We start from the raw sequence: 12733 nt of genomic DNA, 5'->3' as shown, positions 1-12733 counted from the left end.
AAGAATAAGACTAAATAAAAACCTGGTCAGTAAATTCTTTTTTTAAATGTTTCTGAAAGAAATGTATTTTGCCCACCAAGACTGCATTTATTCAGTCAAAAATACAGTGGGGAAAAAATGGAATATTGTGAAATAACACTACAATTTAAAATAATGTTTTCCCTATTTTAATATTTTAAAATGTACATTTTTGTGATGGTAAAGCTAAATTTTCAGCAACATTTCTTATTAGATCACTGTTGAAAACAGTTGTGATGCTTAATGTTTTTTTGTAGAAACCATGAAAAACATTTCTTTCAGGATTATTTTTTATATAAGCATAGCATTTATTTAAAGAAAAAAAAAGACATTATAAATGCATTTACTTTCACTTTTTATCAACATAATGCATCCTTGCTAAAATAAAATAATTAATTTTAATAAAAAAAAAAAAAAACATTGTAACCAAAAAGACTGATTTGCTCTTTAACATGTTACAAAACAGACTGAGTGCACCTTTAAAATAAATCTTCAGACACTGATTATTACCACGTTTTGTGTTTCAGATGTTAAGGATACGATGACCGGTCCATCTGCAAACTCTCCAAGGTATTCTGCATCCAATGAGCCGTCGACACCAGCATCTCCATCCTTCATCTCTCACTCCCCTGAGCTCAGACCCTCTCCACCCGAGGAGCTCTTCTTCGACCCGGTGGCCGCTTCGCACGGACAACTTCACCAACATTACAGAGACGCCAAACAGCAAATTAGAAAGAGTGACCCAAGCATGCCTCGTGACAACAATGACAATTTTACGCTCCCTCGAAGACAGGACGGGAAAGAACGCTCACGGAGTCCAAAAAAGACTCTAAATATCGACAACAGGAATGACCCTAGTGAACGAGAACCTCGATCCGCAAGCCCCAGGAAGACCAAGAAGGAAAACAGTGGGATCAGACAGGAAAAGGCCACTGACGGATTGAAGCCTAACTCTGGAAGGAGATACAAAGATGAGGACACTATGCACAAGCAGGACAGGGAAACGGGTGAAACCAGACCTGAGGTCCCAAGAGGTGGCAGTGACAGATACCAGAGGGACAAGACAGCAGAACCTCAGAGGTCTGAAAGCGGTACCCTCAACCGGAAGGACCATAGAGGACGAGACAGGCCAGAGGACTTTGAGGGCGTACCTCAAGAGACTCCCCATAATGGGAACCCTACCACCAAGAGAGGCCCTGTAACCCCAGGACCCTGGAAGGTGCCCAGCTCCACAAGGGTTCAGCCTCCGGTGCATGGAGTCTAAAGCATTTGGGAGCAGTTATTGATGTGTATCACTGTGGATTTTGTCTTTTTTTTTTTTGGTATGACTATCACCATCTACACTGATAACGTGCAGCATTTGCTTAAGTCCACCAACAATACGGGCCTCAGTTTTGTTTTGTGCCAATCAGACTGCAGCTACAGACTCATCCATGTCTCTTTGCTCCTGTGACGATAACATGAAGGATGCTTTTCTGTGAAGGTTTAAAATGTCTGTTAATATTTAAAAAAGTGGATAGTTCACCCAAAAATTACAATTATGTCAACATTAACTGGTATGACTCTGCAGAACACAGAAGAAGATATTCTGAAGAATGTTGGTAGCCATATCAATTTGGTGGCCATTGACTTCTATTGTGTATGGACCATAAATCTTTTATCTTCCACTGAAGACAGGTAGAAATACAGGGCTGAAACGATATGAGAATGAGTGAATGATGACAAAATAGATTTTTGGGTAAACTATCCCTAATGCTCCATCTTTGGTTCGCCACATGTCCTTACAAAGACTTTTCCAGTGATGCAACTAAGATCCAGTCCTGAGAAGTTACTCTGTGTAGGCTGTGCATTATTCAGCTTTTTGTGGTGAATTTTTCACATATCCATCTTTAAAAGACCAGAAACTTGTGGTTAAGTATATTGTTTACTACTTGTGTGTTGATGAAGACGCATATGTAATTTATTGAAATGAATATGATGATATAAACATATACATGTATAGAGGTATAGATATTTGTATCCATTCTGAGCCAGGTCACTTATTAGTGTTCCAGCCTGCCGATACGACTTCCGGCTTCCTAACGAACATATTTTTTCACAGTGCTATAGCTTTTACAGTTAATATAGGTGGAGCATTTGCAAGGTGTGTACATTTGGGATCAAATGTTCACTCGTATCATTAGCAGGTGAAGCAGAACTAGGAGAAATTCAGATATATTTTTGCATACTATCCAATCTAACATATATTTTTTCTTATTCTTTTTAGCACATCAAATGATCCATACTGCATCGTTTTCCCAATATTGGGAATTCATGATCATTTAAAGTGTCTTTCTGCATCTGTATCTTTCATATTAAATGATGCTCCAAGGGAAATGTAGCTCTGAATTATGTACCGAACATGTTGGGCGTTATTCATCAGGTTCTTAAAGCCTCAAACAATTGGCTCAGACTCAGATGCAAGATATAACAATGTCTAATATCTTTTTTCGTAACAGTATTTTTGAAATACCACAAATATTGAGTCCATTCGGACAGAGTAGACATCAGTCAAACATTGCATATGCTACAGTGCTTCTATGTTTTGTCATGATGAAAAATGTGAATACTTTCTAATACGGTTTTTGATTGCTTCGTGATCATTAATCTCAACCCTTTTGTAGCTTGTTCCTCTATTGCATCTCATGTCATGAGGTTGTATGTATGATACTGTGGCCTTGCATTGCTTTATCTTACACAAAAAAAGCCTTGTGGTCTCTACATTGTGGTAGTTGTAAATGTTTATAAAAATACAATGTACAGCACCTGTATAAAACTTGCCTTTGTGAGGAAAAAAACAAGAAAAAAAATCTATAAATCACTCCATTATTTTTTTAAGTAATTGAGAGTATACACATATATATATAAAGAGTGGTTAAAGAATCTGGTCATGGCCTTCTGTTCATGCACTGATGAATAAAGATTTACTGAAAAGATGCCTCTTGATATTTTTTTGTATTTTGATTTTCTATATTATTTAACATGAGTGACAGTGCACACGTTTAATTGCATTTAAGGGGATGTTCACACAAAAGTGATGGGAAGTTCAAATCAACATCCGTAAATCATTTGTAATTAAGCCATCACGTGGTCCCATCCCAAAATATTGATTATGTCATAAAAACTTTTGTTTTCTATTGTCACAGTCTGTTGCAGTGATGACTGAATAATAAAAAAAAAGAAAACATTGAAATACTACAATTCACTTATTCAAAACCATTCATACAAACAAGCAACACATTTTCGGTATTTTTATTTAACATTTCTCCATTAAACAAAATGTTCTTACCATCGGTTCTTGTTTCAAAGTCAGTGAGCTGTTGAATCGAAGGAATCCCAGACCGATTCCGTCCGATTCGTGAACGGTTTGAGCCAGAGCTGCGTTTCCCAAAAGCATCGTAAAGTTGAGCGTAGCTCCACTGGTTTCAAGGTTTCAGTGGGTCTACGATGTACTGCTTTTGGGAGACGCAGCCCAGTTCTGTAAACAGGTTCAATTGATTCTTGAAAAGATCCGACTCACGTGAACGATTCGTTCACGAATCAGACATGGTTATTTTTTAATTTGACACGCCGACTAAAAAAGAACCCCGCAACGCTCGTGCCTCCAATAACAGGCAGATGCGACGCAATATCCGAGGACGTCCGTCTGACTCATATTGTATATATAGACCACCCAAAAATAGCCCAATTAACAAGAAAGCGTCATGTGTAAACGCCCACTAAAGAAATCCAACACCATGCAACTATTATCTCCAGGGTGTTATTGTGCTGCTCGTTTGATGGTTGATGGTTGAGAGCTCAGCGCATAGCGCATTATCTCCTCTCAACGGAATGAACCGCCCAACCCCTGAAGCTGCTACAGTATTGCGTCAGTCACTGACCGCGGTGCGTGCAGCAGCGCACGCATCCCTTGAACCATGGCAGTCCAGTATGAGGTGTATCTTGTGCAAAATCTGCTACTCACTAAGCAAACTGAGAGGAGAACTAACGTGTATACGCTCGCCAGCCGTCTGGCCAAAATCCCATAGTATTCAGGCGTCAGACGTAAGATATGAGACGTCAGACGTCACGGTCACGTGTTGGAGCTGCGCTCAAACTGCGCGGCGGCGTGGCGGCGGCGTAGCAAAAAAATGATTTTTTTTACTTTGCGTCTGGATAACGTACGCGTGGATAAGCGTCTGGATAACGTACGTGTGGATAAGCGTCTGGATAACGTACGTGTGGATAAGCGTCTGGATAACGTACGCGTAGATAAGCGTCTGGATAAGCGTCTGGATAACGTACGCATGGATGACGTACGTGTGAATAAGTACATTAATAATAATTTGGCGTTGTCCTATTTTGCTCTTAGTAAGGCTTTAAGGTAATAATCATGATAACAGCACCTAAAGTACACATCTGTCTCCTCAGTGGAATAGTCTGGGTCCAGGATATGCAGGTGCATATGAGCCCTGGCAGTTTTGGGACATAGCTGGGGGAGAACCTCTAATTAAAACAAGGGAACGAATAGAGCCATGAATGGGCCCGGCCTTTATCCAACAGCTTGTGTGAATTCTTTGCCCGAGTCGACTGGATACCGTGACTTTTTTCTCTCTCTCTTCCCTATTACACAGCTATTAAAATAGTTCACTTTTGATTTTTAATAGAAAAGTTGTCATTTCTATTTGTTTCTTTATTAAGTTAATTTTGAAATATGTTTGGAAAATTTTGCGTTTGGTAAATTCGAGTTTTTGATTTTTAAAGGAACAAGCAAGCTGCAGCTCGTTCAGACAGTAAGTTGAGCATTAGATGTTTGATCAATTTATCCTTCTCAAACCAACAAGACTTGCCTAAAATAAACAGACATAATAGGCCTACACTTCATGCATTTCACAGTAGGCCTATTAATTTAAACATTTAACTTAGGAAAATGAGCACAGGCGCATATCCAATCGTTTGTGCGGAGAGTGAGCGCTTTGCAGGACATGGAGGAGCCAGCTTGCTTTTTTGTTTTAATGACAGTAAAAAATAAAAAATGCGCCGTCATTTTTGCTCATAAAGATAAGAGTATACATCATTTGGAACTCCAAAGGGTCTACTTGTATATGTGTGCACTCACAATATCAACAAAACCTTATGCTTTTGTAAAATAAGGAAAACAAACAGGATGCGATTTCTTCTTGGTCTTTAGCAGGAGCGCTTCACCGACATGATAAATATATCTATAGAATGCTTTTTGCGTTTTAAATTACTATTTTAAAACGTAATAATTCAAATCGAAAACAAAATCTCTTTCATTATGTAATTCTAAAGATGCATTTCTCTATAAAGGCATGTACAATGAGGAGATGGCAAGTCATGTTCGTCAAATTCATTTTTGCAACATTGACTCTGAAGACATTATTTTATTAATAAATAATACAAATATATCGCCACTGGTTTTACATTTTTCGTTTTTTTTTTCGCTGTGCCAAAATTGTGTTTTCATTCAGCAGCCTAGCAGCATTTTGTGCCACGTTCAAAAATAACTGAATAAATAAGATTAACGTCATAATTTAAGAATAAAGTCAAGCTTACGATAATAAAATTATGTTATATTGTGAAGTAAAAAAAAGTCTGTGGCTTCCATCATTCTTTTAACTTTTTTTAACTAACTCTGATCGATTCACGAGACATTCGTTTGTATTAAACTGTTCTGGGCCGGGTTTCCCGTTAACGATTGATCTTATCGCTTAAGAGCGTTTTCTACGAGTAATTTTACGATCGTTCGTTATTGTTTCACGTGCATTTCCCAAATATGCACGTAAAGCAATCTCACGTAGCCGTGCTTTAAGTGTTACTTAGGAGTTGCTATCCGTTTGTCAAGTGCTGAAATCTCACCTTAGAATGGCTCGTAACAGTAGTGCACGATTGCTTATTGATGTTAAACTAATGCTGCGTTCCAGACAGACAACTTGGATATAATAATTATAATTAATTATAATACAGTACACAATTATATTATATTATAGTGTATTATACTTTACATAATCATATATAATGTACTTTATATACAGTATAGAGAGAGAGAGAGAGAGAGAGAGAGAGAGAGAGACGTTATTGGTTTTATGAACTTCAGCAAGTCCCCCCCCCCCCAGTCTTTGAAGCATTTCCCACATTATTTATTTTATTCGTTTTTTTTTTTATTATTATTTTCAGTCATTTAATTTAGATGTGCTTCTATTTTTTCCTCCCCCTTTTAATTAATTAATTTCTAAATGTATAAAGAAAGAAAGAAAACGAGTCATAAAGTGTACAATAAAGCATAATCAAATCCTTATAATTATAATTTTTAATGAGCCAAAAAGAATACACGTCACACCTCTGTTTATCAATTAGCACTGGCTTCCAATAGCTGCTCGCATAAAATTGAAGGCATTGATGTTTGCCTACAAAACTACCACTGGCTCTGCACCCATTTACCTAAATTTATTACTTCAGACTTATGTGCCCTCTAGAAGCTTGTGTTCTGCATGTGAACGTCGCTTGATTGTGCCATCCCAAAGAAACACAAAGTCACTTTATTGGACTTTTAAATTAAATGTCCCCTCCTGGTGGAATGACCTGCTCAACTCAATCCCAGCAGCTGAGTCCTTAGCCAACTTCAAGAATCGTCTTAAAATCCATCTCTTCCATCTTATCTTTTCATGTATTATGCAATTATATGTATGTATGTATGTATGTATGTATGTATAAAGATATAAAGACCTCTAACACTACCTCTAACACTTCTTTTTATTTATTATATCATTTAAAAACCTATGCTACGTAGCTATGCTTTGTTAACCTAAATGAGTTATAGCACTTATCATTGCTCTTTTGTTGTTTTTGATTGCTTCCACTGTCCTCGTTTGTAAGTCGCTTTGGATAAAAGCGTCTGCTAAATGAATAATGTAAATGTAAATATAATCACATTTCGCTTGAATCAAGTTAAAGGTGTAATCTGCTGATTGTTCTGCATGTGACCGCATAAATCTGTTTTCTTAAATACACTTAGGGCTTAACCATTACTCCAGAGCACCCGTAGATCGATGATTTTCAAGTGCTTCTTAAGTTACGATGCTTTTGGGAAACAGACCGTGATATTAAGATCAGTAGTATGATCGTTTTTATGAACTTCTTAGGCTTACGAAGCTTTTGGGAAACTCAGCCCAGTTTTTTTTCAACATTCATTCAAATAGTAATGTTTATTTCGTGCTGCAAATATTGAAGAGGAAAATATAATTGATTCATATGCAGTTACCGAATTATCTCACTAAATTAAGCATAAAAAGCGTAAAAAAAAGACGTTTATTGTTGGTACATAGTTTTTTGCATATATGTCCGGAACTGACTCGCTATGACAGACTCCCTGTGATCATAAGGCTTCAGTAGACATCAACACAAAAGTAGGCTACTATATAGTACTGACTTATTTTAATAGACATAATACTTGAAAAGGAAAATGTGTCAAAACAGTTTAAAAAAATTTCAAATAGGCATATATAAACGTATTAATTAATTATCAATATATAGGCTATTAATTTGAACATGTAGAGTAGCCTACAAGAAACTGCTCTTGTAATAAGCCGCTTTATGACATGAACTGAACTGTAAAATAATAGACATCTGCTGATCATACAATTATCTAGTTTTCAGAAATGAGGTCTAATGTAAAGTGATCGTTTTTTTTCTTTAGAGATGTGTCAGTTCATATGTGCTCAGATTAAAATTAGCCTATATTACTATTGTATTATTTTATTTAAGATGTAACTGTGAATATATTTGGACACTCCATGTTAGTCACTGATTAGACTTACATGATTTAAAATTGATTTTCAGGTGATATTGCTTGAAAAGTGATTTATAATGAGCGCAAAAAAAAAACTATGTCATGCAGTTTATTTTATTATCAAAGCCTAGACCCTATGTGATGACATAACCTGAGACTAAAAGCTGTGATATACATTTTGTCCACCAAATTATATGGATTAGGCCTTTTTGAAAGTGAAAGTCCTGACATTTACCAAGTAACCCATCCTCGGGAACTGGTGCTCTGCATTTAACCCATCCAAGTGCACACACACAGCAGTGAGAAGTGAACACACACCCTGAGCAGTGAGCTGGTACAGATCCAGCGCTGGGGAGCAACTGGGGTTTCAGTGCCGAGAGTGCTGTTCATTCACTCACTCCCACCTACAACTCCTGCCAGCACCGAGACTTGAACCGGATACCTTCTTGTAAGTAGTCCAAGTCTCTAACCATTAGGCCACAAACTTGTGCAAACTTCTATGTCAAAATCAAATTCTCCAGTCAAAAACCCTTACATGATCTATCAATATCAAACTTTGGCCTCAGATGACAAAACCTACAGTACAAATACACACACTACAATTGTTTAGCTTCCTTAAATATAATACGTTATCTTTACTTAGTTGTTATACTTACTAGGTTTTATTAAGTTACACAATTTGCTAATTTTAAGGCGAATAGAACAACATGCTGCAATGAGTAATTCTTTCTTAAAATATTCAAGTAGCTACAACAAAACCGATGACATTAATTCACCAGTGAGAGGCAGCAGTGCGCTAATGTGCAACAGGAACAAAACAACAGAAGAAGAAATAAGGACGGTGAGCATGCGCAGCAAGCAAAGTTTTGAAGCTGCAGCGAATTTGCTTAAACTAAAAAGTAGAAAGACTGTTTACATTTCACCTCTGGACAAAGAATGATTGATTACTTCTACACAATAATAATAAGGTAAGTTAAAAAAAAAATAGTGTGTGGATGTATCTTTCTGTGTGCTGCTAATTTGAACTGACTAACATTTGCTCCTTGTTAGCAACAGGGAGCAACGATCTTTGCTATTCTGCTATTAAAACAAAAACTATAGAAATACACAACTTGTGGCACATTTGGGTAAAGGTAAAAACTTTTAAAGACTTTTTTTTTTATTTCATTTCTCAAATTGAAAAATGTTTTACTAGTTAAAAATGAAAGCATGTAAATTCCGAGAAACAATTCAAGAACATGCAAGAAGTCGTCAATATGATCTTTATGTGCCACTTACAGTATTAATTGTTAACAGTAATCGTTTGCAAAATTTCCTCTATAATTTTATAACACTGTGAGGCTTTGGCCACTTTTTAGGTTAAAGTCATTTTTCAGTTTACAAATGTATTTTCATCATTTTAATACAATCATAGTCATTGCGTAACCAGACTAAAAGGTTTAAACTGAATGAGCTCGTTATTTTGCAGTAATTAATTCTTTGCTGTGTTAAAAACACCGAGTACTGTAACAGAAGAAATGCTGCCTTTGAATTGGTTTTATTACTGATGCCTCAAATAGAGATGTATAGAAAATGTATTTCTATTGTTAAAAATGCAAATATCAAGAAATGAATGTGTCCTTGTTCTACAATTCACAACATTAGTGGAACTTGATTTTATATGAAGAATTATTTTTCATATTTAGGAAAAAAGCTTGTGTCAGCTGTCTTCTCTGAGCAGCGGTCTTGTGATCACCGGTCTCAGTATAATAAAGGTGAGATATTTTAACAGCAGTAGAGCCGTTTTTGACTCAATCATGTGCTATGTTTTATTTGCAATTTCAAATAATTTATTGCAGTTCCAGAATACCTGTAACCATATTTCCGTATTTGTAACTGTGTTTCTTTTCACATATCTAAGAGGACACTTCACATCCTAGAACCCATAAAATGTATGATGCTACCTTAAATGTTTAATAGTTTTATTATATTTATTAATAATATTCAAAATAAACAGCGCTTATTGACTTCAATGACTTCTTTATTGACACTTAGAAAAGATTTGACAGAACTACACACCCATCTGAGGCCTACCTGTTTTAATTCATGATCACCCCGGATACTTCTACAACTAACCTGCTTGGTAAGTTCTCATAGTTAGTAACACCATTTTAGAAAAAAAAGCCTGTGTATTTTCTGGTATATTACTGAGATACCTTTATAAAGATTAATGTTGATTACATACCTAGTTCAATCAAAAATGAAAAATGTGCCATTTAATCTCCCTCCTGTCAATCTATTCCATAAAAAACTGTGCATCTTCCTGACACGAATGAAGACATTTAACCCAAATCTCTGACACCCAAGAAACCATCAAATCAATCCATTTGAATGGAGCCGATTAATCTACTTTTTGGGCCAAACTGTTCAATGAATTGTAAGGAGCAGTTTCAGTTATATTTCCACTTGAACTCTGTTAGGCATGGACTGGTGAACTGTTCTTGATCCAGAACTCTTAGCTGAACACACTGAACGTGCTGTAGAAAGCCTAGATGGTAGTCACTGCTCAGGGTTGGTCATTTGTTTTTGCCTAGCCACCAGTTTCTCTGCAGCTGGGCAACATGCTATTTGAGTTAAGATAATTAGGTAATATTAAAATTAAAAGTAATATTTAATCTTTCGTAACGTGGGTGCTTTTTACATCAGGTTCGATATCTTAACTATTGCATTACTAAGGCAACGACTGTCACCTTTATGTTGCATTCAAAAGAGCTCTGTTGACAGCCCAACAGTGAAAAATTAAACCATATCCATATTAGCACAGAATGGAATGGTTAAGCATTGAGAATTAAGAATGGTTTGGCCTGACAGTGGAAAAGAGGCTCAAATCTTTGAAAGAGACGTAATTGCTATATGATCAAGTGTCTAATATTTTGGGTAAATAGACATTCAGTTAAAGGACAGAAATTTATTTCACTGAAAATGTCTTTATTTGTGTTCTGAAAATAACTTAAAGTCATGGGTGAGTAAATGATGACATGAATTTCAAGTTTGGGTGAACTAACCCAATGTTATGGCAGTGTAGGCAAGACAGAAAAAACTGAAAACTGATCATCCACATTTCCCTGCTAATATTGTTTTTATTTGGTTTTATACAGGTGTCTGATGCTGATGCAGTCTGGGCACTAGTATCTGTTGGCTTGCTGACTATCACTGACGATGAAGTACTTCTCCAAATCTTGACCCAGTGTCTTCTGCCATCATTGTTCAGGGTAGTACTGCAAAGAATAGTCTCCAGGGTCTGCCTCCAACATTTGCTTCCCGACCACCATGTGCTACGCTTGCATCACTACATGTGGGTTACTCTGATACTGTGAAGAAAACCTACAATATGATGCTTGACTTGGGACAGAAAAAAAAAACATTGGCAACTTGTGTGGCCAACTCATTGCCGTATTTAAAATCATTGTACTGCTACCTCCATTGTTTAACATAACTAAAAGCAGATTGTTTTTGCTTTGTTTCAAAATTTTTGTAATACGAGTTAAAACTACATTGAAAAAAATATATCATCTTTAACTTTGAACTGTCACTACATTTGATTTAGGGTAATTATGTGTGTGAAGAATAGAACATTGTTGTCATGAATTTGTAATAGATTTTTGAAGTATTTAATTTACTAGAGTAATGGTAACTTTTTTTTTTTTTTAAGGCAATTGGTCAAAACTAGATTTCTGTTCAAGTAAATACAACTTAGAAATTCCAAGTTGCAGGAAATGTTTATTTCGCTAAATTTAAATGAGTTGTTTGAAATACGTACCTAGTATAATGTACTTAATTTAGTTGTTGAAAATAGTAATTCTGAGTTACACGTTTACAACACTTATAAATAAAACTTTGTTAGTACAAATTACTATTCTTATTTCACTTTACTTGTTTTTTTCAAGGCAATCGGTTTGCATGCTTTATTTTTAAATAAGGTTTACTCATTATAATTTACAGTGCAGACAAGCTCCCTGCCCAGTGCACACTAGTGAGATAAATTCAAAACACTGTAATTGTAATAAAGTACTGTAACTATACTGTACTACACTGTGTGATTCTTTCAGCTCTCTCTCCAGTGCTAGGATGCATTTTTAAAGCAGTCACCTGTGCTCCTGTTCATAATTTCCTGAGATGCTACTGAATGCTTGCTTATGGATAATTGTGTGTTATTTGAGTTCATACTGTGACAATAGAGTTAACTATTTGATGTGTTTGTGTTTTATGAATGATACTTTGGAGAAATCATTAAAAAAAATTGTAATGTGTGTATATATGAATTATATATGAATATTATAGAATATTATAATTTCTAAACTACTAAATTATTAAAACATTACATGATTGAAGTGTTTACTCATGGCCCATGGTCCATTGTTAATTTCGAATTTGGCCTTTGGATTTAACTATTAGTGCATTAAGCCATTTTTCAATTTATGTTTTCTGGTGGACAAAACACTTAAACCTATACAAATGTTGTCTTTTTATACTGTCCTTATCTTGGTGCCATTAGTTATATATGATGCTTACAAGAAAGCTGTGAATTGGTTGTTCCTGGTTGTTGTTCTACATGTGCACTTCTAAATAACATTGTAAGTTCATTGATTAGTTATACTGCAGTTTAATTTTAATTTTACTCATCATATTTTCGTCAGCATCCTGAAGATTATGAAATATTTGGAGATTTGGAGGAGCTAATTGTTATAACATGCAGGTTTTTCTTTCTTTTTGCTCCCAACAAAAAAAAAGGAAAAAAAAAAACACTTAACTACAACACTCAAGGCATTTGACAAAATCACACACACAAATGGAAAAAAAAAAAAAGATATTAAAAATGACAAGGCGCTTGACGTCACGTAGCTTCCC

General features: G+C 35.6%; 1 protein-coding gene across 3 annotated transcripts in view; it reads left to right on the top strand.

Moving 5' to 3' along the window:
• magi3a (membrane associated guanylate kinase, WW and PDZ domain containing 3a) overlaps positions 1–1993 on the top strand; it is a 118217-nt gene extending 116224 nt beyond the window's left edge. For 2 of the 3 annotated variants that reach the window (XM_026243838.1, XM_026243837.1), the window contains one exon: positions 546–1993. In XM_026243838.1, coding sequence (XP_026099623.1) covers positions 546–1282 — 737 coding nt within the window. In that variant the 3' untranslated portion in view covers positions 1283–1993. The remainder of the gene's footprint in view (positions 1–545) is intronic. The other variant, XM_026243840.1, reaches the window with a different exon arrangement.
• The last annotated feature ends 10740 nt before the right edge of the window (positions 1994–12733 follow it).

Source organism: Carassius auratus, unplaced genomic scaffold (genome assembly GCF_003368295.1).
Source record: "Carassius auratus strain Wakin unplaced genomic scaffold, ASM336829v1 scaf_tig00004557, whole genome shotgun sequence".
NCBI classification, from domain to species: Eukaryota; Metazoa; Chordata; class Actinopteri; order Cypriniformes; family Cyprinidae; genus Carassius; species Carassius auratus.
Note: the sequence above shows the minus strand (reverse complement) of the source record. Positions and strands in the feature narration are given on the sequence as shown.